Below are 26,882 nucleotides of genomic sequence, written 5' to 3' on the forward strand. Positions count from 1 at the left end.
GTTGGTTTTATGTTATTACTTGAATGAAAAATCAATAAACAAGCAGTCTATTCGATTGTTTTCCATCAATAATATATTGAGGTAGGTATAATAACTGTTCGTGACTGTAGTCCTTCAGATGACTCCTTGAAATAAAGTGGCTCACCAAAGTTTTCCGACAACTTTGTTTACAAATTAAAATATATGCGTTCCAAACGTTAGCGTTAAGAACAGCATCCAACGTTGACGCTTTATTTGCTGCATGAAAACCTCTCATTTAAAGTGGAATGCAGTCCATGTTTTTGTCTTCACAGTTTGTGTTTCCATTCACTTCAGTGAGAGAAGCCCATGTGAAATCCCTGAGGTGTCAGCATTCCACAGCCAGGGGGCGACACCGCCTCCTCCTGCAGGAGCTTCTTCTTCGCGCACTCTTCCTCGACTGTGCGTTTAATCGGCGGCTGGGGAGAAGCAGGCAGCTTTGTCCGTCTGCCCCTCTCACCCAGAAACACCCGGAGGGAAGTGAGCCAAAACGGGAATAGCAGAACACACTTGAAGCGGTGCGGAGTTCCGGAGCGACTCGTCTGTTACCGGGGAGGGTGTCAGCGTGCTCGCGGTCTGTTGCTGTATTTTCATGAGGCAGCCTCGTTATTCAGGGCGACCGCCAGTCAGCATCGCCGCCTCGATTCCCGGAATCCAATGCTGAAAATCGGACCACCTCACACAGAACACACCGTGGATATGGAATGGTGCATGCTGCCGGGTCAAGTTTTCAGCCTCTGAACCCCACCGGAATCATGGACAGTCATCCGCTGTAAGTGTCCGTGTGTTGACGTTTCCCGGTGACTGATGGTGCCGCAGTGACAGAGACAGAAGCCGGGGAAAGCCGCGCGCTGCCGGGGAGGGCAGTGGCTGACACCCCGGTGTCCTGACTGGAGCATGGTGGAACGTTTGTTTTGTTTACTGTGTGGGTGGAAGTGAGACAAAACAAGCCATGTGATGCAGTGATCCACGGCTGTCTTGAGAGTGTAATCAGATTAATGTTCATCTCAGAATCCAGATTGGTATGAATCTCGGTGAGTGAGTTTCAGTTGCCTCACCTGTCACTCGGAGACGCAACCGCCATAAATCCATGAGAAGAACACACACTTGCTGCAGATGGGTTTTCTCAACAGCACTGAATGAAGATCTCGTGACTCTGGAGGCCTCTTTAATCCAGCGCTGTCACTGGAATTCTGAAGAAACATGTCAAGTCAAAATGAAGAAAAAAAAAAGATATATATATATATAACAATTGATATGATCTAATCATTTACAGTTTGAATATTGGCAAAAAAAATCTGAGAAAAGATAACTTGCTGAAAAGTGATTTATGAGGAAAAAATGTATGCAAAGTCCCCGATCATCTACCAAAAATAATAATCAAATGTACTTAAAATAAGAGCTAAAATTATAAACATAAAAATAACATTATTGATGGTATACATAAGGGTAACGTCCTGATATTAGATCAAGAAGTCCCCATATCAATTATTTATTGTCTTTTCTACCGCGTGCACTACGTCCTGCAGTTTGACCCAGAATGTAAACATTAATATTTTTAATAATGCACCGTGTCAGAGGGTTGTATTTAAGGTACTGGTACCAGTGAGAGTAGAACTAATATAATGATTCAATTGTGTTGATGAAACCCCATGTCTTTTTCTGTTTGCAAAATTGCTAGTATTTGTACTGTATGAAAGTACCTTAAGATTAATACTTCTACAGCAAAAAAGCAAATACAAAAACTTTCATGGAAATGAAACATTTTAATGTTCTAAACATTAGTTGTTTTATTGCTGGATCCAGTCAGAAGCCTGCGATAAGAGCAACAATACTACATCGAAGTGTTTAAGCCTCTGACCTCTGGTGTCAACAAAACACTTCCCACTGAGCTGCTCCTCTTTTATGGCAAGAGGCGGATGTTGAAATGATGAAAAATGTTGCGTCTGCCATGTGATTGGATGATTTGCATCCTGGACAGCAGAACAGATGGGTCACATGACACCCATACACGTGCAGCCTGTGTAGCATGTTTGTGTTGTCACTGGTACCAAAAGCTCAGTGAAAATAATGTGACTTTCCCCCTTGACTTCAGTGATATCCAAACTAAAACTGTCGTGGGTGTGTCACAGGTGCACTCGGCTTTGTCCGCACTCGCTGGATAAGGAGGACGGAGTGGAGAGACAAGGGCCTGTTACACTCAACCCTCGGCACATGAGGAAGGCTTTTAAAGTCATGAACGAGCTGCGCAGGTATTAACCCCCCCCCCCAGACGTCCAGCCACACACACCCCTGACCCCTGTCTCTCTGCTCTCTACAGCCAGAGCTTGCTGTGTGATGTCACCATTGTGGCGGAGGACGTGGAAGTGGCTGCTCACAGAGTCGTTCTCGCCGCGGGTAGCCCGTACTTCCACGCCATGTTCACAGGTTTGTCTCCACCCATGACATTTCGGATTAACATTGGGTGGTTCTGAGGCCCACCCCTGCCCCCCACTCTGCACTGGCACCTCTAATGACTCGCTTCCTCGGCTTCTACTGTGTTGTGTGAGCGAGTTCTGCATGCACACTATTTTGACTCATTTGAATTTGACTGTTAAAGTTATGAGTGAATTCTAGAGATAAAGTCAGTGACTAGAATTTATTTATGAGATTTTTACAATATGGAATTAGGCAGCAAGAAGACGTGTTTTTGGAGAGGTAGAACATTTGGATCTATTAAAGCAAAATCCTTCGTTATTGTTCATTTTTATATGATTTTTTTTCATCTGTCTTGAGGAACCTTGAAATATATTTGCTATAAAGAATAATATAAAATGTATAAATATATCATCATTTTATCTAATGTATAAAAACTAGAAAAGTATCACTAAGTTGTCTTTTCTGTGGTAATTATTTGTTATATTAAAATAATACAATAAATAAGGAAAAAGATAAAGTAATCTAAATGGAAATTTAATTGTCATTATAAATGAATCGATATGTTTGGGGACAAATATACAAAATATACAAAAAACAAATCTAAATAAGACAATAAAATGTATAGTTTTAAGAAAACAAATAACAAACAATAACACAAGTTGAGTCAATTATATATATTATATATTATATTATATATATATAAAATTACAAATTAATATTACAAAAAAAATCTAAAATGTTGATAGTCAATAAAAAAAACAATAGGAAGAAGCTTGAACACTGAGTTCAAAAAGTGACAACAAAACGGAATAATAAAGAAATAAAAAATCATTTATTGTTCTCTAACATGAGTTTTGGTGACTGATTTTCCTAAATAGTTTGGCTGTGCGGTTGTGTAGGCTGCACCTGATTCCTCACAGTTCCTGTGCACAAGTTCTCTTAGTTCCAAACTGCACTCACCTCCAGTATTGAACTGCCATTCACGGCGTGTGTGAACCCAACAGGGGAGATGGCAGAGAGCCGAGCCAAGCGGGTCAGGATTAAAGAGATGGACGGCTGGACTCTGGCGCTGCTGGTGGACTACATCTACACCGCTGAGATACAAGTCACCGAGGAGAATGTGCAGGTGACTGGCTTAAATGAGACTGTACTTTCATTTGTCCCGATCCATTTTATTGATCCTGATTCACTTGTGAAGCGCTTCTCAGAGAGCTGAAAGCAGCAGAACAGAAAGGCGACCCTGACAAGTGCTGTACCGGGTCGGACCGATGGCAGATATGCCGTTCTGTGTGACCCAGTGTATTTTTCCTGCCACCTGATAGAATAAAGCTAATGACCTGGCTGAAGAGGAACGAGCAAAGACGTCACTTCTGAAGCTGACCCGTGAAGCTGTCTGAGCAGAACCAGAACAGAGAGTGTCATATCTTCCTCAGGCGCTGCTTCCAGCCGCCGGCCTGCTGCAGCTGAACGAGGTGAAGAAAACCTGCTGCGAGTTCCTGAGCTCGCAGCTTCATCCGTCCAACTGTCTGGGGATACGAGCCTTCGCCGACCTGCACGCCTGCTCCCAGCTCCTGGCCCAGGCCAACAGCTACGCAGGTTCTGATTCATCAGCATGACTGTGACCCGCGTGTTGATGTGTGAAAAGTCCAAATGTTTACTTTATTCCCCTCAGTTGGACTGAAACATGAATGTACACTCGTAATTGCAACAAATGAAACACTGAAACGTTGTTCTTGTTCAGAGCAACATTTCACAGACGTCGTGGGCAGTGAGGAGTTCCTAAATTTGGGCATGGAGCAGGTGTCCAGCCTCATCGCAAGCGACAAGCTCACCATCCCCACCGAGGAGAAGGTTGGTGCTCACCCTGTCAACAGCACGGGACGTGACCCGACAAGTGCTGATGTTTTTTTTGCGTTGCAGGTGTTCGAGGCCGTGGTGGCCTGGGTCAACCACGACAAAGACGTGCGGCAGGAACACTTGGCTCACCTGATGGAGCACGTTCGCCTGCCGCTGCTCTCCAGGGAGTACCTGGTGCAGGTGAGCGCAACGTCTCGACGGACCATCCTGAAATGTCCTCCTGCATCTTCATGAGAGTCCAAGTCACGATTTACAGAACCTGTAATACAAGTAAAAAAAAACATATAAGAATATTTGACACAAGAAGCCATATACCTTTTTCAAGAAATAAATGTTACATTTATGTGACAATATTTCTTAAAATAATTGTCATAAATGTTTCTATATTGCTTTTAAGAAATTAATGAAAAATCCAAATCCAACACTGCACCGAAAAAGTTTAAATTTACTAGCGCAAAATATGGGATTTAAAATATTAATATTTGAATATAAGACAAGGAAATTGAGAAATGTTTTTGATCAAAAATATTTTTGAAAATATATATTCTAATATTTAAAAAAACAGTTTTTTTCATTGGAAAACTTGACTGGGAAATCACTGATATTTTCTGAATACTTGAACCCTCAACGTCTGTATTGATGTCTGAAACGGTGTGTCTCAGCGTGTGGAGGAGGAGTCTCTGGTGAAGAACAGCAGCGCCTGCAAGGACTATCTGATCGAGGCCATGAAGTACCACCTGCTGCCGGCCGACCAAAGAGCTCTGATGAAGACGGCTCGCACCCGCATGAGGACGCCGGCCTGCTGTCCGAAGGTAGGACTCCAGCGGAGAAAACCTTTCGACCCATCCGTGACTCTTTCTTCTGCTTGCTCCAGGTGATGGTGGTGGTTGGAGGGCAGGCTCCCAAGGCCATCCGGAGTGTGGAGTGTTACGACTTTGAGGAGCAGAGATGGTACCAAGTGGCTGAACTTCCGACACGGAGATGCAGAGCAGGTAGGACATGGCTCTTACGGAGTACAATGGTTCTGATATCAAGCTAGAAATTATTCATTTAAGATGAGTTTGTTAGCCCTCAGTTCTCTGTCTCATTTGAGGAAACAAAGGAAAGTAATAACAAATTTTAGGGCTCAATGTTTTGTCAGAACCGGAGAAAACTGTCATTTTTATTTCCTATAATACGCAATGCAAAGTTAAATCATTGAAGTAAATGAATGTTTTGAAGGTGTTCTTCTTCACTCACATACTTACTTGGTAGGAAAGAAAGGAAGCTTGCGCTGCTGCCATCTGCTGTCCGTTTGACCGCATTACACTCGGAAAACTTGAAATAGATGTAAATACATATAGGACAGTGATTTTTAATCATGAAAGTCTGTGTGGGAGCAAAAGCATAGTTATAAATAAAGATCAAAACTGGTACGTCCTCGTCCTTGATTCCATTGTAGCTGTCATGGCAACAATGACAAGACTCAAAAAATTCCACTGACTATTGATGGATGTTCAAAAAAACCCTTGGTTTTACACCCCGGTCCTGGTCAGGTGTGGTGTATGTCGGCGGCTGCGTGTACGCAGTGGGAGGCTTCAACGGTTCCCTCCGCGTGCGGACGGTGGACTGTTATGACCCCCTGGTGGACCGGTGGACCAGCGTGAGCAGCATGCAGGACAGACGGTCCACACTGGGAGCGTCGGTGCTCAACGGTCTGCTGTATGCAGTCGGGGGGTTCGATGGCAGCACAGGTGCGTGCGGCACATTCAGACACCTGCCATGACCTCAACAGTCAGTTTATATATCTGTTGGTTGTATCAGGTCTCTCAACGGTCGAGGCCTACAATGCCAAAACGGACGAATGGTTCCACGTTTTGCCCATGAGCACCAGACGTAGCAGCGTGGGTGTTGGTGTGGTAAATGGTCAGTACTCTGGTATTAATATTTAGCATTATATATTATTATCTTAGTATGAAGGTCAGTAGTTCTCCCCTTGTTCATGAAGTTTCCTTTCCCCATTAACTGGTCCGTCCTGACCTTTCAGGGATCCTGTATGCAGTGGGCGGCTACGACGGCGCGACCAGACAGTGCCTCAGCACAGTGGAGGCCTACAACCCGAAGAGCAGCACGTGGAGTTTTATCGCTGAGATGGGAACGCGACGCAGTGGAGCTGGTGAATTTGTCTTGCTTTGTTTTCTTTAATACCTTTCACTGTAGCCACATTATCGGTCATAACTTATGAACAAATTAAATTATGTTTAATTTATTTATATATATATAAAGTTTATTAAACTTGTAACTGGGGCATTACAATTGAGTTTAAGTTGGTTTAGGGTGAGAGGCTGGGTAAAGCACGGCGGCAAAATGAGAGGTCCCCACAAAAATAGAAATAAAAACGTGTGTTTCTCCACTTGTGTATTGTGCACAATCTCTGAAAAAAAAGTTCTGAATTCAAGTTCATTTTGTGTTTGTTTTGTCACACTGCTGCCCCCTAGTGACCACAAATGTTTTCACGTTGGTTTTGTGTAACTATAATGCCTTTAGGGTGAAATACTTCCTCACAATCGACAAGGTTTCAGGTGCTGAAGGTGGTGGGCGTGACAGGAAGAACTCATGATGGAGCTAAGAGACGCCTGGTGTGTGTTTCAGGTGTAGGCGTCCTAAAGGGTTTGCTGTACGCCGTGGGAGGTCACGACGGGCCGCTAGTGAGGAAAAGCTGCGAGGTTTACGACCCAGCATCCAACAGCTGGCGACAGGTTGCCGACATGAACATGTGCCGCCGCAATGCAGGTGAGAAACGCTTCCCGCGACATGAAAAAAACAGGACTGAAACGCTCAGACTGTGAAGAAAGCGCCACGTTTCAGGTGTTTGTGCGGTCAACAACATTCTGTATGTGGTGGGCGGCGACGACGGGAGCTGCAATCTGGCCTCCGTGGAGTTTTACAATCCAAATTCAGACAAGTGGACGTTACTGCCGTCTTGTATGAGCACAGGACGCAGTTACGCAGGTCAGCGTTTTTTTTTTTTTAAAAAAAGCTCTTTCAGCAGGTGACATCCGAGCTGATCTCTGTGGTGTTCTGCAGGTGTGACGGTGATCGACAAGCCCTTATGACTGCTCTGACAGCTGCCACTGATTTGGAGCAGAACCATGCTGATCTTGGCTCTGTCTGTGATGCCAAGACTTCAATGTTGGGCAGCGTTGGCACCTGCACCGACGAAGAGCAGGGCAGGATTGTTGTCGCTCACGACTGCAACGTCCACGACGACGACGATGATGATGATGATGATGATGATGGTGAAGATATTTGCACTTGGCCAAACGGGGGAGCTGGTTGAACCTGTGTTTTAAACTGGCGGGTCGCACGCCTGAACCGCCGCCGGGCCGCTGATCGTGAGCTGCAGAATAATTTCAAAGTGGACATCTGCCGAGCCTCTTCCGCAGCGAAGACTTGAGAAGCACTCGGGACTTGAAATCTTTGTTTTACATTTCATATATTGCAGAGAAGGAAATGTGCGTACGCCCTGGCTTTTTAACAGCGCTCATCGCTTGCACATGTGAGCCTGTGTGTTTGTGTACGTCTGTGCGTGGTGATGTCTGGTCCAGCGCCGCATGAACGCACACTGACCTCTGACCCGTTCCAGTGTTGCCGTGTGGCTGTTCAAGAGTGCCTGAATATGAACACCCTTTGTTATGCTTTCAAGAAGGGGGCGGGGCTGACGTGCCAGCTGGCTGGATCAGTGACGGAGGTTCTGCATGAAAACAGTGCTGCTTGTTGGGATTTTTTTTTATTTTGCCAAAAACTCTTGGGAGCTGGAGGGAGAAGCTTCAGTGCTTTGTTGTCAGCCGGCAGCCATGTTTTCTGTGGTGGTTGCCACTCATAGCCACACTGCATGCTCTCCACTGCTGAGCTTCGATCGTGCCAACTTCTTTCTCGCTGTAGCAGTTCTGACTACTGAACACCCTGACATACTATGAATGTGCCAATTTTACGACGTCTCTTTCGTTCCCCGCCGAGCTTTTCGTTGTCTCTCTATCTCTGGAAAGTGACCAAACTCTACTTTTTATTTTCTTACTCGTCGATCTCTCTCTTTCTATCTCTCCTCCCATTTGAAAACTTTGCTAGTAACTGATATTGCTGTTTCTCGTCCGTGTATAAAGGAATGTCAAGTAGGCTAATGACTTTGAAATGTTTTACCACTTGTTTTATGTTCTCGTTAATAAATATGCTTCTTGTATTTAAAACTGTGGAAAGCTACACTTTTTTAAAATATTGCCACATTAGTAAACATTGAAAATGGCACTGGTTTTTAATTTATTACTGGAATCAGAGTGTGTCAGACGGACTGCTCGCGTGGAGCGTTATGAATATATTTAAATAAATATATTGTTTGTTTTTTATGTTCAACACTGCAGCTAATATTTTAATTCAGTGGGTTTTTTTAAATTAACTTTCTTTTATTAATTATTTGTGAGGACCTCCCATTGTCATAACCCTTTCCCCAGCCTCTCACTCTAAACCTAACCATCCAAAACAAATGGCTCACCTGAACCAGGACTCTGAACTAAACTTAAACCCAATTATAATGACCTAGTTATTTTGAAGTTTTCACCCACAAAACTCTGTGGACCGGCCGAAATGTCCTCAAAAGATTGGTCTACACAAGAATATTTATTCCAGGAACACAAACATACTAATAAAGAGGCTCTGCTGCAAAATAAAATTCTAAATGTTTGTCATTTCAAAATGACATCAACTTAAAGTAAACAAAATGACCGTCTCACTCAAAAAATGCTACGTTTTGTATTGGTGCAATATTTAATACATGCCAAAGTAAATGACTCGGTAATGGCTGAACCTCGTTCTTTCAGACTTCTGTGAATTCTTAAAACATGCAAAAGCATTACCATAATACGCCCCCTTTTTATTTGTACGTTAAAACCTTTTTCACACATCATCATTTGCGCAATAATAAAGACGCTAAGCAAAGCTATGCCATAAATCAAAATACGCTTTTCTACGACTAAAAACATAGAATTAAAATATTTAATATTACTGACTTATTAATTTCCTAATATTCACCCATTTTATTAATAATCGTCTACATAATCTGTTATTCAGTGCTGTTTAACCTTCATTGAAATGACGCATTTGAGAAGTTCGACTGTCTAAAGTTGGCCGTGTGCCATGCTTTAAGTTTAGGACTTCGCTGCAGTGTGTGTTTCAGGTGAAGAGTCACTCCATGTTCCGCAGATGTTCCACATGTGAGCGACTCTCCAGGGCCCTCCTCCGCCCGCGCTCGCCTCTCAGCACTGGCGACGTTATGAAAGTCAAAGTCTGCTCTGATTGGCTGTTGCTGCAGAAACGCGCAGTCTCACTATCATCACTCCATCCGCCCCACCAATCAGAGAAGGCGCTGGCTGCTGTAACGTCGGTCTCCTCTCCCGTTGACCAATCAGAGCGCTCCTTGCAACTGTACTTGACCGAGCGGCTACTCTGCAGCTGCCCAGGTAGACGCGGACGATCGCGGCGCTCAGGTCAGTGAAACGACGCAACAATATTGACAACTTTGTTAAGTTAGCTATAGTAGGATTTATCGTAGTAGCAATGCAGAAGTGCTTGTCGTCACCGAGGCGACTGGACCTGAGAGGACTAGCTCGGTTAGCTGGCTAACTGGCAGCTCTGTTGAAATGTGAGAAACTTGGAAACTTAATACGGATTTAGAAACGACAACTCCGGAATATTCTGAGGTTAGCGGTTTGTCTTATGTAATCGGTAATACTGCACAATCCAACCGTCATTATTGTAATTATTACCAGCTATTACTGTAATACACCCAGAAGAGACTGTCTTGTTTTGTTTAGTTATTGATGTGAACTCACCAATGAAACATTTTAGACCACGTTGTTGCCTATCGTTTGTACTTTACTGTGTCTTTCAAGAAGACAGTAGGACATGTGCAGCTGGTTGTGTTGCTGAGATATTATCATCGTTATAATATATGAAGTTAAGCTTTTAATCAAGCATTACATTATGTATGTAAAAAATAATTTTAGATGGGGGACTCGATCACATTTATAAGAGACTTCATCATCAATATTAGTCATCAATTTTCAATATTTGGCATGAGAGTGAAGAAGCTAAGAACAAGTGCAGTGGAGAGAAAGCTTTTGTGATGAATCTACAATGCTTTTTAATGTCGAATTGATCAAAAATGAAACTGCTTTCTTTTGTTCTTCAGAACGAATTTGATCATGTCTTCTCCTGTGTGGTTTCAGAGGGCTTCCAGTTTAGTCAGCACTCGGGCCAGTCATCATGGAGGTGAACGGAACCACTAACATCTTGAGCTCCGCCTACTTGGCAGCAGAGTACGTGGACGCGGTTTTACCGGAGAACCCTCTCCAGCCGTCCCTGAAACACGCCTGGGACTACATGCTGAACAACTACACCAAGTTCCAGATCGCCACCTGGGGCTCGCTCTTCGTCCACGAGTTTGTCTACTTCCTGTTCTGCCTCCCAGGTTTCATCTTCCAGTTCCTGCCCTTCATGCAGAAGTACAAGATCCAGCAGGTCAGTGTGAGCAGGCTTTTATCTGAGCTTTGTTTTGAGAAGCTAAAATCTGATAATCACCACTTGCTCTATTTCAGTCCAATAATTCAGTTAATTACACAAAAATATATAAAATTATTTTTATAAATACTTATTATAGTATACATGGTAAACATATAAGATATATTATATATATATATCTTATATATACTACAGATATATATACTACACTTTTGAATTTGAATCACAAAGTAAATATCATAAATATATCATCAAAGGTAATATCAGATGAAAAATGTTTTTTAATTCATTATCAAAAAATCTAATAAGAGGTGGATAAATATGTGTTAATAATAATTATTATTTGTATCTCATATACAATTTTATTGAATAGTATATAATGAATGATTACCAGTTTATGTATAAGTACAGGGTTTTTTGATGAAGTGCTATTATTGTTTATTATATTATTTACTTGAAAAAATGAATAGAAAAAAGTCAAATTAGCAGTTTTTATTATTTAAAAAAAATCTATTAGAATAATAGTTGAAAATGTATTCATTAATTTTGGGATAATTAGTTGTACAAATTTAGTCTGAAATGTTTTGTAGAATTGATAAATAACATGCATTTGAATGTTGGAGTTTATAGTGGGATGTTTTTACTCTATTATTAGTACTAACAACTTAATTAACTGCATTTCATTGTACGTTATATTAAGAACTATGTAATTCAGAATTGTCTGATTTTAATCTACTGCTACATATATAATAATAACTATTATTATTTGCCATCAAGGCATCCTGAACAATTACATTCAAATGGTGTAGTTTGATTGTATGCATGTATTATTTTGATAGAAAAAAGATAAAGAAAATTCTTTCAAGTGTCAGAGTGGATTGAATCTACTGGCTGAATCTTTAAGATCCGGGTTCCAATGGCTCCCGCGGCAGCACCAAGCCATGTTCATCTACATCCCGATTCATCTTCAGTCTTTTGGCTGCGCATTTCACAAGGGCCACAGAGAACCTTTGTGCTTGTGTGCAGGACAAGCCTGAGACCTGGGAGAAGCAGTGGCGATGCTTCAAGATGCTTCTCTTCAACCACTTCTGCATCCAGCTCCCACTGATCTGCGGGACCTACTACTTCACCGAGTTCTTCAACATCCCGTACGACTGGGACTCCATGCCCCGCTGGTCAGTATTTTCTACCTGCTCGTATATTGAGTGGAAGGAAGCAGATGAGACGTTGTCTTCCCCTCAGGACGTACCTGCTGGCTCGGTGCTTCGGCTGTGCCGTCATCGAAGACACCTGGCACTACTTCCTCCATCGGCTGCTGCATCACCGCAGGATCTACAAATACATTCACAAAGTCCACCATGAGTTCACAGTAAGCCAGCAGAGCACGGGAGAAGACAAACAGACCCACCATCCCTCAGTTACTCATTAACACCGCTTCCTTTTCACCAGGCTCCCTTCGGCATGCAGGCAGAGTACGCGCACCCTGCTGAGACCATCATCCTGGGGGCCGGATTCTTCATCGGCATCATGATCTTCTGTAACCACGTCTTCTTCCTCTGGGCCTGGGTGTCCTTCCGTCTGCTGGAGACCATCGATGTCCACAGGTGAGACCAGGAACTGTCGCTGACTGATTTCAGCATTACTCTTAGTATTCAGCGGTAATATTTAATTTTGCAAGATGTCCATTGATTGAATTATATTTATGAAATGTTCATAAATATGAAATTAATTAAAAAGGACGCACAATTTCATCGGAAATTCTATGTTAAAATGTAATTACAGTCACTGCGTAAATATGACTTTCTAAATATTTAAAATACAAAATCATTATCAGTCTACTGAGCTGTTTGAAACACTTACCGATCACGATTATAAGAGAAAGGATTCACCTTCGTGGAGCGAGTGTCCGCACACACATCCTTACGTCCAGTAGATGGTGCTGTCGCGCGATTTCATCTGCTCACGGTGACCTGTGCTCCGAACACGACAAGAAGAAAGCGGAGTCTTCGGTGTGTGTTCTGCGATGAAGAACAGTAGCTGGTGAATTTCTCAAAAGCTCAAGAGCCAATTCAGTTTATTACATTGATCAGTCACTCCCGTTTGAACAGTTGCAGCAGCCCTTTCTTCATACACAAAGCTAAGGTGACTCCTCTATAAGATTTATTTACAGTGTATTTTTCAGCTCCCTAAAACGAAAGACGCTATGTTGATTTAATTTTTTGGGATTTTGGATGTATAAGAGAAATGTTCTCCATCTTATATTCCAGTGCAGCAGTTCTGTTTTTGTGGAAGCTGAGCTGGATGCACAATAGTTCATTATAAAATAACACCCTCTGTTCTGGTCTCGCAGTGGCTACGACATCCCCCTGAACCCGCTCCACCTCATCCCCTTCTACGCCGGCACCCGCTTCCACGACTTCCACCACATGAACTTCGTGGGGAACTACTCCTCCACCTTCACCTGGTGGGACAAGCTGTTCCAGACGGACAACCAGTACAACAAGTACATGGAGAAGCAGGGCGAGAAGAAGGAGCAGTGAGGAGGTGGAGACTGAGGTCGCACTGATGTGTCTGCCGTGCCTTTGGGCTGAGACGGTTTCAACCACCAGGAGCAAATAAAACCGTGTGTCGCCCTGTTTGTCACCACACTTCTGTTTCTTCTCACACTTCCCCTTGATAAACCCTGAGTCAGAGTGACTCCTGCACTTGAGAGGAACTGTTTTTTTAGATGCTCCTGTGGCTGCATTTTATTCCAAGTCTGAGTGTATTTGTTGATAAAAGAAAGGGAATGTTTTTTGAGGTCAGAATAAAACTATATATGTTTAATTATAATCCTGCGTAACAGAGCAGCGTCTTGCTTTTCTCGTCTGACTTTCATCCCCACAAACACCCTCTTCATCATGACTTCTAGTCTGAATGCCTATTTGGATGGGAGGTATCAATCTGGTGGGGGACCGGTGGAGCTGCTGAGGGGAGAAGCCTCTGCTGCACTGTGGCCACACCCCTGCAGCTCCATCCTGCTCACACAATATTGTCAAGTTACACGACGGAGGAACACACAGGAAGCACCTTCATTCCCCTCACATTTTACCTACATTGTTTTCACATATAATGTAAAGTAGTAGACAGTGACTCTTTCTCCTTTTTACTGCTTACATTTCAAGGTTAATAAGTATATTCATTGTTACTTTTTCATTTGTCCACTGAAATGAAGTTTGGACAATGGCTTTCAAATTTATTTTAATTGATTTTAGACAGTATGACGCGCATACTAATGATAACTAAGAACACGACTCACACAATAATGAAACTTAAAATGAAAACGCAAAGACATACAACAAATGAATGAAAGAGTGTTGACTTTCCCCACTGTAGTACTAAGAAATACACCCAAAAAGGCAACCTCAACGTGACAGAAATTCACCCAAGACACATTGATATGTATCACGAAAAAAAAACAGCAGGAGAAATGCTCATACAATAAAAAGGAAAATAAGCCACAAGACTGATAGAAACAGACAGAAACACACACATGAAAAGCGCACAAACTGTATCGACCAAAACTGACTGAAGGAAACAGATAGAGAAACCAAATGTATGAAAAAAATTAAAATGGTAATGATATTACAAAGGAAAAACAGAAAAAACGCAAAACAAACCCAGCAGATAGACGCACAGGACGCTCAAAAATGATCAACAATACTGTCGAGAAAGCACACACGCTGACAAAATAGTGACACTTTTTAAGGACAAATGCATTTCATCGTTTGTCATTTGTTGTGGCATAAACATTTTTTATATAATGAGCTTCTACCTGTCCAGCGGTTGGTGCGACTACGGCAGGGCTTCAGTCTTATTTTGAAAGGGCAGATCGGAAGTGACTTTATCCAGCACTACAACCTGACACGCCAGTCTTCTCTCAGGTAGCGGCGCATCGCGGACACGCAGATATTTATATCCCACAGCGAGAGGTCGAGTGGATCGAACCGCGGAGGAAAAGAACCCGACAAGATGAAGTCGTTCCTCTCGGTGGTCGTGTTGGGGGCGCTCCTCGCCCTGGTGAGCGGGGCTGGTTCGGATGGAGAGATCTCCTTCGAGTACCACCGCTACGAGGAGCTGCGGAAGGCGCTGGTGTCCGTGTGGCTGCAGTGTCCCACCATCACCCGCATCTACACGGTGGGGGAGAGCTTCGAGGGCCGAGAGCTGCTGGTGCTGGAGATGTCCGACAACCCGGGGACGCACGAACCTGGTCAGTTTTACGCGCGCAATCATCCTCGTTAACCTCCACTTTAATTCATCTTTTCAAGCGGAATATGACATTTGAGGCTCTGGTGGAGAGGTGCGGACCCTCAGGGCGGGCAGGTAGGGGCCCTGCTGCGCCCTGATCGGGGTGATAAATGGAAGGATGGGACACGATGAGCCGCCATTTTAGTGGTTGATAAGGATTTTCACGGTGATCCAGAGTCGTGATTGTGAGAAAACACCGCACGGAGCGCTTCCACTGCGCTAGAATGAACCTGAAATTATCGCGTCTAATTTGACGGAAATGTAAATATTAAATGAGTATCTTTAATCGTGAGGTCTGCGCAAATAGAACGATCTCATCACCTAGAAAATCTTCAACATCAAAGCTGACCTCAATTCTGACTCAATGTGCCCATTTAGTATTTTCAAAAGCAGTTTTTCATGGCGTCTTTATTGCCACCTGTAATGTAATGTGAATAGGTGGTGCACACATTTAAACATTGAGAAACTGAAACAGACCCTTCAAATCCTGAAAAACACACGCTTTTGGTGTGAGGCCTTTGAACGCTTCTTGATTTATATCTTCATTTTCTCATCAGTAATCAATATATATTGTGTTACGGGCCTCAAAAGGGGCTGCGGTCTAGTTCAGTTGCAGATATGTTTTAGCTTAAACTACACTTTTGTTTTTTGGGTCAGTACTCCAGATACTTTAGTTTGGCACATCAAATATGGTCGCTGGACATGTTGTCATACTGGGCTCCAGTTACCTCGGAAGTGGGAAGTTGCAGCTGGGAATGACGTCACAGATGAGTTCAGTGGGTTCCAGTTGTTGCAGTCGGAAAAGAAGATAGTGTTCTTCTTCTAATTTTCCCCCAGTTCACCGACAGTTATTACCATCAATACAGCAAAAAAGCCAAAATACACCTCAGATGAAAAGGCTAACAACAGTGTTAGATATCCCACGTGTAACAGTGCTCATCCATGCCGCATCGACCAATCAAATGCGAGTGTTGCGACACGTGAGATGTGAACAACACCGAGATATTGCCCGAAAACTAATATGGCGCCCGTGATGTCAAAGCATGAGATCAGCGAAATTACCTGGGAGAAAAAAAAGAGAAAAAAGGAAATTCATATGATGCCATTACAATGGCACTATACCGGCACTAAAGATCGGAAATTTAGGGCGTCCTGCTGAAAATACAGGGTGTCGGATTTCTCATGTTTTTCCATGTAGGGCCCCCCCATGAGGTCCGTCTAGCTAAAAGCCAGATAATGATGTCCAGGAAAGCTGTTTACTAGCGCGTGCCCTGACCGCAAATAAGCAGCCTCACATAAGCAACACACATGTGCCACACACAAAAACTACCAAAAATGCTGTGGTCAAGACACTTAAATTCTTAAGTTTTGAAGCAAAAGCTTATCTCATTTGTTCATCATTTGTTAGGTGGTTGTTTGGCTGGCTATGAAGAGGAAACAAATTCACGGGATGTTTTTGTTTCTTTCGTCGCATTTCAATGATTCACAACTTCTACTTCCATATTGGATTACGTACTCCGGGCAATGAGGAATTTCCGATTGGATCCTACATCGTAGGCGTAACTGGGCATTTTCCAGTTGTGAGCACAACTTGAACGCACCATAACATTGCGTACCTTAGCCTGTTAGCTCTAGGTTGGCAATTTTTAGGACCACATTGCTGAAAATAAGGTTCAATAATTGTATACAAAATATGAAACAGCAGAGAATATATAGCATTTAGCATCATTTTCTAGATGAAATGAATTGCCTGTGAAGTGGGCATCTGTCCATCCCTCGTATTTCAGTGTAGAATTGTGTTGCCAGGGTGTGTTTGTGTGGTCTGATGGATTTTACTGTTTTCCAGTTTGCGTTTGCTCAATAAGCTCGTAACAGTTCAGCAGGCGTACGCACACATGAGTCACGGTAGCAATGTGGAGTCCTTATTGCAACCAGATGACTTTCCGAGCTGCGGCTCCATCGACAACCCCTCCTTCCCCCGGTGCTCCCTCCCTCTCTTATCTTACACCGTCGGAAAGAGGTGAAATATTCGATGTGACCCTGTCTGATGTGAGGTAGAGCTGAAATAGCGGTTGCCGTAGCGACAAATCGGCTTAGTGTCCTGAGCTCACCGACGGCTCGTGGTTGGCCGGACGGCAGACCTGAGCTGCTGCATCTGTTAGTAAACTGCCATCTGTCACACTGCAGGACACAAGATCTGACCATTGACAACATTGTCAACATGCTGTGCAGCTGAGTGAGACATGATTGAATCACGCACTTAAAGAGTTCCGGTGTGGAAGATGGCTGCGGACAAATTAAAGAACACCATATAGAATCAAAATGATGATGAAATAAGTCATAAGCCAATCCCCGCTTCCACCTGTCCTCTTCATGTCATCTTGATGACCAGAAGTCATGATGACTCTTCGTGGAATAAAAGTAAAAGTTAAATAAAATAAAATGAAATAATATTTAATATAATAATTTAAAATAGAGTTTATTATTTAATTTCAATGAAAAGAAAAACAAACAAAAACTTTAATAGTTTTCTTTTGTTTGCTTTTTAGATATTTATTTTAAAAATGTTTATTTTAAATTGAATTGCTCATTTCAGAAAGCATTTTTTGTGACAGAATGTACATGTACATGATGAAAAAAAATATAGATGTATAATTAAAACAGTACGACACATTATTATTATCATTCTAAGAAATGTTTATGTAATTTGCATTTGGAAAATGAAATTCAATAGGAGAAGAATGAGAAAAGACTGGAAAAATTAGAAAAATTCTGCAGCCTTTTGACTGCTTTGAAACCTTAAATCTGGCCATATCTTAAAAAAAACAAAAACAAACATTAATCAGAAAATAAAGCATTTTTATTGATAACAAATGGTGGATAGCTCTAATAAAGTGAAATAACTGGGGTTGTTATCATTGCTTTATTATTTTAAGAAATGAATTGGTTTAAGGAAGTGACCGAAGAGCAAAGCAGATGAAGCGCAGTATTTACTTTGCAGTCTTCCCACTGGTGGCTGACAGGAAGTGTAGGTTAAGCTTGCCATTTAAAAAACACTGCTAACGATAATCATGCAAAACAGTTGGGTCGGATGAAGGAGGTGTTTACGACTGCCAGCTCTCTCATACTCAAAAGCTGCTGAGCAACAAAGAATCTTTGGTTCAAACTCTCTTCAGTCTGTGTCTGGAACCATTTACAAGCACAAGTCAAGGCTGCAGCGAGCGGCGGCTTCGTGTGACTCTGCAGTATTCTGTCCTCCACTTAGAGGAAGTGAGTAATGATGAGAGCATACGCACTGGTGTGCAGCAGGTGCTGGGTATGATCGGTGTGGACAGATGGAGACAGAGGAGAATGAAGCTCACGTTGATGATGGAGAAAGCAGAGGGAAGCAGAACATGGATGTTGCAAGCAGGATGAGGGGATCAGTCGGAGGTCATTTATTATACATCAGACAGGCTCCTGCTCATCCCCTCTCCTCTCTCTGCAATACTTCTGACCTGTGTTCCAAATGACATGTTTCCTGGAGCATGTGACTCAAGCGTGAATGGTGAGCCACGTAGGTCATGATGCAAGAGCCACCAATGATTATCAATGAATCCAATCCTTGCCGTTATTAATGGAATCAGAGTCACACACACAGTAAATAGTCAATGTGAGTTTCAATATTTACCTTGTGACTTGAGTGTCTCTGCATTACAGACTCGAGCAGCTGAATATGGCTGACTAAGTGTTTGCTCACGCTCACATGAATGCATCTCTAAACGCACCTGCTCTGTCCTGGTTGCTATGGCGATGGAAGTCCCTTATGACGTCCCAGCAGGAGTCGTGGTTATCACGTTACCATGGCAACCGCATTGCTGACCTGCCCTGAGTCGAATTATTCGGTTCAAATTTGGAATTTCTATTTAAAAAAAAAACATTTAAGACAGATAAAAATGCTTTCCTACCTTAAATCAAAGGGCTTTTCTTTTCAAAGCTTGTTCCATAGTTTCCAGCTGAATTGTTATTACTATTATGATTATTAGTTATTACGTTGAAGGCGTAACTGAGCCATCCATCATCAACTTGAAGGACACATCCTGTTTGTTTGTCACAAACCGAAGTGGACTCGAACGACCTGCAACATGTTTCTGCGGGGAGAAATAAAAAAGTCAAACTGACTAGCATGTGTCCAACGACTTAAAGCATAACTCTTTCTGACTGTAGAGAGCGGCTCTATCAGGGATCTGAAGCCTGTGAAAACCATTCAGGATGGGAAGCTGAAATTGCAGTCTTGAAATCATTAGCAGCGACTCGAAGCAGATTGTTTGAAAATAACCTGACGTCCAGATGTGCGCCGCCGTGTGTGCGAGTGTTTCGCCCGTAAAAGCCGCAGGGATTACTTTACAGATACAAGCGCAGCTACGGGAAATAAATCCACGGTGGAAGATGAAACAGTAAATTCAACACACATGTTCGACCGCGGTGAAATATCGTGAATGTAACTTGGGATTTCACAATGTGAATAAACAGCCATCTGCTGCTGATTCTGTCCCAAAACAATAATCGTACGGAGCAAGATGGCGGCCGGTTTCATAGCAGTTAGTGAGCAAGTATTCAAATTGATAACTTTGAGAGGGAAACTTCACTCATTTTGGGAAACAGAGAGTTTGGTTCCGAAACACTCTGAGTGTTAAGTGCGAGTTAACAAACTGATGATCCTTAGTTTTGCCCTCAGGTCTGTTCAGTTGTCGCTTCAGATGTCGGAACAAGATGCGACAGTGTGACTCAATTTTCTGCCATTGTCCCTCAGAGTTCTGGACTGTGACGTCCGGACCTGTTTAACCTTTCAGCAGATGAGTCAGAGTCTGAGTCGTGACCTTCCAAATGAGGAAGAGATAAACGTATAATTGACTTTTTAACAGACGGCAGTGCAAGCTTTTAGGAGTGTGAATTTAGTCGGACCTGGTCAGGATGTTGCTCATCTCAAACCCACATGGGCAGCGGTCAGTGTGGTGTGCATTTGTTTGTGTTCCATTGGCTGGACTAACAAAGATGACCAAACAGGATAAATACGACCGATTGACATATGAAGACGATGTAGACACGCGATAATGTGCGACAAACTGTCTCACTGGCGGATGCAACATGCTTGTGGTGACAGGGCTGCAGCTTCAGCTGGTTTCTACGACATGTTTCAGGTAACATTTGGAAAGATATCAAAAAGGGAAAACAACAGGTGAATTTAGTCTCTGTTGTTGATGATGATGATGATTTCAAACCAATATTTTTGTCCTGACATTCTAAATAATTACAACCTTAATGGTCATATATTTCATTTAATTTTTTAAAAATTAAAATGTAATTTAATTCTCAAATTATTTATGTGATATGACATGGATTTAAAAGATACACTTTGTACTTAATCACACCGCTAGTTTAATTTATATTTGATGACAAACTTGTAATCACAACATTATCATGTGGAAACACAGTATACATTTCAGAATTTATTAAAAACATTTATTCATATCTTTTATTTATTTTACTTAATTTATATTAGACATTAAGGCTCCAGCTGCCCTTTAAAAAAATTCAATCATATATTTATGTATTTAATAACATTTATTTAGAAGATACATGTTTTCTTTTACTTAATCATACAAATAAAAATATTTTTTTATATTAAACTTGCAATAAGAACATTGTTATATAGGGATACATGTTGTATTTTGAAATGTATTATTACTATTTTTTACTATTACTATTTACTATTATTACTATTATATTATTATTTATTATTACTCATGTCGAAAACAGTGCTAGTTGCCAGTTTTGGAGCTATGTTTCAGATAAAAAAAACAAAAACTAATTTTCCAGTGTTTTTGTAAGAATGATGAAGGAATGTTATTTCAAAGCAGCGTCATAAAATGTATTTTGTGTGGCGGATGCTCAAGGGAAAATATCAAAAAGGGAAAACAACAGGTGAATTTAGTCTTTAGTGCATATGAATGAATTAAATGACTTTAAAATGTTTCATGCGGAAAATAAAGGACTAAATTAATTAGTTAACTTGGGTAAAATTGGTCTGTATAATATTCTAGGTGCCACAATGAAGACCATAATGTAGTAAACAGTGGCAAGAAGCAATGAAATGTGTTCAGATTGAGAATTTAAAATTTTAAATGGCAACATTATTAAGGGTTTAAAGTGCCATAATTGTACATTTAATTTGACAACATTTTCTCTCCAGCACATTTTGAAAATGGTGTTTGTGTCTCTGCAGGTGAGCCAGAGTTCAAATACATTGCCAACATGCACGGCAACGAAGCAGTGGGTCGGGAGCTGCTCATCTACCTGGCGCAGTACATGTGCAACCAGTACCAGCAGGGCAACAACACCATCATCGACCTCATCCACAACACACGCATCCACCTCATGCCTTCCATGAACCCAGATGGCTTCGAGAAAGCCGCCTCCCAGGTAACTCAGGCGTGAAGCAGACCCCTGGCCGTCAGCAGGCGCCCGACAGCCGCCACGCTCTTAGTTCTCATGTGGACTACGTTTCAAGTGGAGCCAATTAAAGCAGCTCCACTCGAGCGTCAGGCACTAATCACCTGGCTCTGTTTCCGCTTTCAGCCCGGAGAGATCAAGGACTGGTTTGTAGGCCGCAGTAACGCTCAGGGGGTGGACCTGAACCGCAACTTCCCCGACCTGGACCGTATCGTGTACATGAACGAGCGGGAGGGAGGAGCCAACAATCACTTGCTGCAAAACATGAAGAAAGCAGTGGAAGAAAACGCCAAGGTAGGACGACAAACTAAAGATGTCTTTTAAAAATAAATTATATAAATTAGAGCATGGCTCGTATGATGTCCAACAGCAGTTTACATGAAACAATGATGACTTTATACAGTAATCAAAATGTCTACTTCCTGTTTACATTTGGGGATCTTGTATTGTGTGTCTCCTTCCATTTTTTTTTGCTGTATTTCGTTTTCTGCCACTCATTTTGCACCTAAATTGTGGTTATTATTATTATTGTACTTCAGTATTATAACTCTACATGTATGTTACAGCTTTTAAAACATTGTCGATAGCAATGAGCTCAATGGGACAGTTGGTGACATTCGCGTTTCAGGACTTGCTCGCACAACCAACACAGTGGAAGCTATGTTTGTGGGTTTGAGAGATAATCACATGGTCATTTTAAGTTTAATAAAGATAAAAAAAACATGTTTGGAGTGGGCAGTTAATGTTATGTTAGCACCATAAAGTGACCTAAACAGCTAGATGTAGATGTATAAAATCTAATAGAACTGACGTGTTCACAATCTCATGTCTAGCTGGCCCCGGAGACAAAGGCGGTGATTCACTGGATCATGGATATTCCTTTCGTCCTCTCTGCTAACCTGCATGGTGGAGACGTGGTGGCTAACTATCCATACGATGAGACGCGCACCGGTAAACCACTGCAGTTTATTCAAATGTTTCTGTTGCTACAGTGTTTATATTGTACCTATGAACTCGTGTGTTATTCGACCTTCATCGGGAGTTGGACTGAATCTGTGCCCGGAGAGTTCTGGACTGTAAACACAGCAGAAATGCTTGTGTCCAGTTATGTCAGAAATGACTGGCTCACATCTGGTGCCTGTTTAAACATTTGTTCCTCCTCACCAAAGGCTCCGCGCACGAGTACAGCGCCAGCCCAGATGATGTGATGTTCCGCTCCCTGGCCAAAGCCTACTCTGTTTACAACCCCGTCATGTCCAACCCTGACCGACCCGCCTGCCGCAAGAGCGACGACGACTCCAGCTTCAAAGAGGGCATCACCAATGGAGGCGCCTGGTACAGCGTGCCAGGAGGTAAAATAAGACTCAAACCAGGGCACCCAATACTACACCCAGCAAATACTGCAAGTATTCTGAGCACACGTCACGCATATATCTAGTTATTAAATGATTTCAAACCAATATTTTTGTCCCGACATTTAAAAATGAAAAATTAATTAAATGTAATGTATTTATTGGATATGACGTGAATTTAAAAGATACAATTTGTACTTAATCACACCGCTAGTTTAATTTATATTTGATGATAAACCTGTAATCAGAATCAGAGTGGAAACACAATGTATACATTTTTGTATTTATGAAAAAAATTATTTATTTATATACTTATTTATTATGCTTTTTAAAAATAAGGAGAAAAGGAAGGAAATTCAATCATATATTTATGTATTTAATAACATTTATTTAGAAGATATGTTTCTTTTTTACTTAATCATATGCATAAAATACTACATTTATATTTTATATTTAACTTGCATTAAGAACATTGTTATATAGAGATAGAGGCTGTATTTTAAAATTTACTAAAATCATGTTGAAAACATTGCTAGTTGCAAGTTTTGAAGCTATGTTTCAGATTTAAAAAAATTAACTGTAATTGTCCAGCATTTTTGTAAGAATGATGAAGGGATGTTATTTCTATGCAGCGCCATAAAATGTACTTTGTGGATGAGGTTTGGTCAGTAGCTCAAAAGACTGCTTGATTGTGAAATTCACACATTTTTCAAATAGTTTCTCGGCCTCAACACTGTGTTTGTTTTGCAACCCTTCTTAGCTACCAAAACCATGGTGAACTGTAAAGAAACATGTCCTTCTGGAGCTCTTGTGGTCTTCCAGTGGCGACTTCCACCAGATGTTAAAAGCATATATAGCCCATTAATTGGAGACCATGGGATGGCTGGGTGCCCCACCTCTTGGTTAGGGTGGTAACACCATCTTGATGCACAGTTTCTCCTTCCCTGTTCGTGCATTTGAACATTGCCTAGCAAGTATAATGCTCCTTAACCTCACAGGACAATGATCAGCAGTGGTTTATCAATAGAAGGCTTATTGATGAGTCATAATGCAGTGGCTTGTCCGGAGAACAGATCAATAATGGCTCTGATGTGGGCTCGCAGGGATGCAGGACTTCAACTATCTGAGCAGCAACTGCTTTGAGATCACACTGGAGCTGAGCTGTGACAAGTTCCCCCCTGAGGACTCTCTGAAGACGTACTGGGACCAGAACCGCAACTCTCTGGTCAACTACATCGAGCAGGTTCAGGATCACGCTTGTGTTTACCTGTTTGAACTCTGCTCCTTCGTCTGACTCAAATGTCCTCGCAGGTGCACCGTGGCGTCAAAGGTTTCGTGAGAGACATGCAGGGTAACGCCATCTCCAATGCCACCATTTCTGTGGAGGGAATTGAGCATGATCTGACCACAGGTACTGAACAATAACATGGTGCTGTGGCTCTACCTGGTGGACACAACGAGGACTTCATCTGAACTCTCCTGTGTCCTACAGCTAAAGACGGAGATTACTGGCGCCTTCTGGCTCCAGGGAACTACAAAGTCGCTGCATCTGCTCCTGGTTTCCTGACGGTCATCAAGAAGGTTGCTGTTCCCCACAGCCCGGCCACCAGGGTGAGCTGTTTCACTTGAATTAACTACCAGTTCTTCAACTTTACCCGATTGCCGATTTTGCCCGCTTGTGTTATCAACTTAACTCTAAATGAACCATTTATCATGAACTATTAGAACTTCTATGATTGCCACTGTTTCTCTAAAATGTTAAATTCTTAGGTTTTAAATAGGGTAGTTAAAAATTACAAAAATTAAATCATGAAACTTGAAAGAAATCTATAATAAAGGTGAACTGTAATCGGGGTTCGGCTCTTAATTATCAAATGGTATGTTTTTATTAATTTTTTTCATGGAAATGCATTTTTTCCAAACGTTAAGTTCATAAGAAATAATTTTTGTTTCATGCACGTTAAAGATAAAAAGAAATAAGAATCCTGATATGCTACCTTGGCATACCACTAGGAGGCGCCAAGGTTCTTCAAAAATGAACCTCATGCCTGACTGGAATGAGAAATATTTTCAGTGGTCTGGATGGCAATGATTTAGAGTTATTATTGGTACTGATAATTATCACATTTGTGGCGTAATAAAACTGCCATTTTCAAGCTAGATATAATCTTGGTTCTATTTTACTTTTGAAGGAGACCTCTTTAGATGTTGTAAACTATAGGCTGAATGTCAAAACCTACTAGATAAACAAGGCTGGAACGCTCCATTTACCCGTTGTGTTTTGCGTTCAGGTGGACTTTGAGCTGGAGTCTCTGATGGAGCGGAAAGAGGAGGAGCGGGAGGAGCTGATGGACTGGTGGAAGATGATGTCAGAGACACTGAACTTCTAAACTCTCGGACTGCACATCGATGTAACATAGTCCACACGCCGTGTGCCCGTCCAGAGAGAAGCCCCTCCTCCTCGATTTGTTCTGTTCTCTGTTGAATCACGATTTGAGTTAATTCTGTTCACTCCTGTAATTGTTTCCAAGTCCTGCACATACACACAGCGGGAGCACTGCAGGAGGTTTCTGTGGCAAAGAAGATTGGTGTTGATTTCTGTGCTATTGTCTTATATTGTACATGTGATTGGTAACCATGGCGACGACCTATATATCTGAGTGTGTTTTAAAAGGGAATTTTACGTGAAAGCCTCAGGGCTCCGTCCACATCAGCTTGCTGTTTGTATAAGTTCAAACCTTTTGCTCACGACCTCGAGGAGAAAATAAAATGTCACACAGAAACTTAACTAAAAGAACGTCAGCAGCACAGCCTTCATTTCAGCACACTATGAATGAGATTAGATTATACCGTATTTAATAACAAGGTACCACGATAAATGTGTGTTTTTGTATCATAAAGGATGAAGACTTAATAACTACTGTATCATTAAAAACACTAGTCGGAGAGGACACATGAAAGAATGGAAAGGAAGAAATGTTGAATGTATAGATATTAAATATGTAAAGAAATAATCAATAAAACTTCTCGTTATGTTGTCAAACTTTGGTGTCTTTGTTCTGTTTAGAATGTTGCTATTTTATTGCATATTGCCGATGAGCCACATTTATTGTAAACATCCACAAGTAAAGGTATAGAAACATAGAAACAAGGCTGATAGTTTATCACATCCTTGTTGTTTTTAAGGCTTCCAGTCCAGCACCAGAAGGAGGTGTATTCTCTAAAATTGGTCCTCACTAGGATAGATATGCTTAAACACACACACACTTAAACATGGTGGTCTATCACCAACATGTCACCTTCAGAAAACCTCCCTATTCTCTTCAGATCACTCTTGAACCTTGACCTAGTACCCCCAGTCAGAATGAACAGAAATGACATTCACATGTTTTCAGCTCAAAACTTCTCAGTCCCATGTTTTGTACAACAATGACCCGAATGACGAAGCAGTGAGCTCTATGGTGTTCTTGAAAGAAAAGGAGGACGTTTCAGTTCAGGTGTTCAGGTGAGTCTTGACTCTAATGACCTGTGACCCCTGGGATAATATGTATTTTGTGGCTCTTCGAAAGTAAGAATATTAAGTTAAAGTTGAAGAAAAGGCAGCCATAGCAGTCTCTTAAAGTAAAGGGCCAACTCCTATACACAGCAGCCGCCACTCAGGAGAACCCAGTTGGTGAATGTAAAAGTTTTAAAACAGGCCTGGGCCGTAACAATAGGGAGAAAGAGGGAGTGAGTTCAAACATAACAAGAGGCCTTGAAAGTGAATCACGTGTAGCAAAGTTTCAAGGCAAGAACTCCTGAGTTCCAAACAGATCAGAGTGAAGGAGGCGCTTGTTTGGCAGTCTGAGTTCAGAATCAGCAGTTTTGAGTGTTGGATGTAAACTTTGCAGATCAATGGGCCGATTA

General features: G+C 41.9%; 3 protein-coding genes and 1 long non-coding RNA gene across 6 annotated transcripts; 3 read left to right on the forward strand and 1 right to left on the reverse strand.

Annotated features, from left to right (window-relative positions):
• Positions 1–415: 415 nt before the first annotated feature.
• On the forward strand, positions 416–8,538 carry klhl2 (kelch-like family member 2). The gene is made up of 15 exons (XM_053856560.1): positions 416–790; positions 2,151–2,270; positions 2,339–2,445; positions 3,441–3,562; positions 3,870–4,032; positions 4,178–4,287; positions 4,357–4,473; positions 4,956–5,105; positions 5,168–5,285; positions 5,829–6,026; positions 6,097–6,198; positions 6,320–6,448; positions 6,925–7,065; positions 7,141–7,284; positions 7,360–8,538. The coding sequence occupies exons 1-15, from the start codon at positions 723–725 to the stop codon at positions 7,386–7,388; spliced, it is 1,818 nt and encodes a 605-aa protein (XP_053712535.1). The 5' UTR covers positions 416–722; the 3' UTR covers positions 7,389–8,538.
• Positions 8,539–9,744: 1,206 nt separating this feature from the next.
• Positions 9,745–13,650, forward strand: msmo1 (methylsterol monooxygenase 1). Of its 2 annotated transcripts, none has more exons than XM_053854939.1 (6): positions 9,745–9,812; positions 10,554–10,845; positions 11,872–12,020; positions 12,088–12,214; positions 12,295–12,449; positions 13,196–13,650. In XM_053854939.1, exons 2-6 carry the CDS (start codon positions 10,591–10,593, stop codon positions 13,383–13,385), a joined length of 876 nt encoding a protein of 291 aa, XP_053710914.1. In that variant the 5' UTR covers positions 9,745–9,812; positions 10,554–10,590; the 3' UTR covers positions 13,386–13,650. The 2 variants fall into 2 exon arrangements, with proteins under 2 accessions (XP_053710914.1, XP_053710915.1); XM_053854940.1 differs by lacking the exon at positions 9,745–9,812 and adding an exon at positions 9,856–10,025.
• Positions 11,355–24,702, reverse strand: LOC128753340 (uncharacterized). Of its 2 annotated transcripts, XR_008413844.1 has the most exons (5): positions 19,080–19,240; positions 18,900–18,999; positions 12,735–12,863; positions 12,254–12,423; positions 11,355–12,177 (listed from the first exon to the last, which is right to left on the reverse strand). It is a non-coding gene; the product is annotated as an uncharacterized LOC128753340 (long non-coding RNA). The 2 variants fall into 2 exon arrangements; XR_008413845.1 differs by lacking the exons at positions 18,900–18,999; positions 19,080–19,240 and adding an exon at positions 24,244–24,702.
• On the forward strand, positions 14,733–26,019 carry cpe (carboxypeptidase E). Its single transcript, XM_053854937.1, has 9 exons — positions 14,733–15,094; positions 21,398–21,594; positions 21,751–21,918; positions 22,458–22,575; positions 22,794–22,976; positions 24,080–24,219; positions 24,288–24,387; positions 24,469–24,587; positions 25,268–26,019. Exons 1-9 carry the CDS (start codon positions 14,857–14,859, stop codon positions 25,364–25,366), a joined length of 1,362 nt encoding a protein of 453 aa, XP_053710912.1. The 5' UTR covers positions 14,733–14,856; the 3' UTR covers positions 25,367–26,019.
• Positions 26,020–26,882: the final 863 nt, after the last annotated feature.

This window comes from Synchiropus splendidus, chromosome 2 (genome assembly GCF_027744825.2).
Source record: "Synchiropus splendidus isolate RoL2022-P1 chromosome 2, RoL_Sspl_1.0, whole genome shotgun sequence".
Classification (NCBI taxonomy): Eukaryota; Metazoa; Chordata; class Actinopteri; order Syngnathiformes; family Callionymidae; genus Synchiropus; species Synchiropus splendidus.

Coding starts and splice junctions, on each gene's coding strand:
- klhl2 (XM_053856560.1), top strand. CDS start 723: ATGGTGCATGCTGCCGGGTCAAGTTTTCAGCCTCTGAACCCCACCGGA. Junction 791..2,150: donor ATCATGGACAGTCATCCGCT/GTAAGTGTCCGT, acceptor GGTGTGTCACAG/GTGCACTCGGCTTTGTCCGC. Junction 5,286..5,828: donor GACACGGAGATGCAGAGCAG/GTAGGACATGGC, acceptor GGTCCTGGTCAG/GTGTGGTGTATGTCGGCGGC.
- cpe (XM_053854937.1), top strand. CDS start 14,857: ATGAAGTCGTTCCTCTCGGTGGTCGTGTTGGGGGCGCTCCTCGCCCTG. Junction 21,919..22,457: donor CAGTGGAAGAAAACGCCAAG/GTAGGACGACAA, acceptor TCTCATGTCTAG/CTGGCCCCGGAGACAAAGGC. Junction 22,977..24,079: donor CTGGTACAGCGTGCCAGGAG/GTAAAATAAGAC, acceptor GTGGGCTCGCAG/GGATGCAGGACTTCAACTAT.
- msmo1 (XM_053854939.1), top strand. CDS start 10,591: ATGGAGGTGAACGGAACCACTAACATCTTGAGCTCCGCCTACTTGGCA. Junction 10,846..11,871: donor AGAAGTACAAGATCCAGCAG/GTCAGTGTGAGC, acceptor GCTTGTGTGCAG/GACAAGCCTGAGACCTGGGA. Junction 12,021..12,087: donor TGGGACTCCATGCCCCGCTG/GTCAGTATTTTC, acceptor TCTTCCCCTCAG/GACGTACCTGCTGGCTCGGT.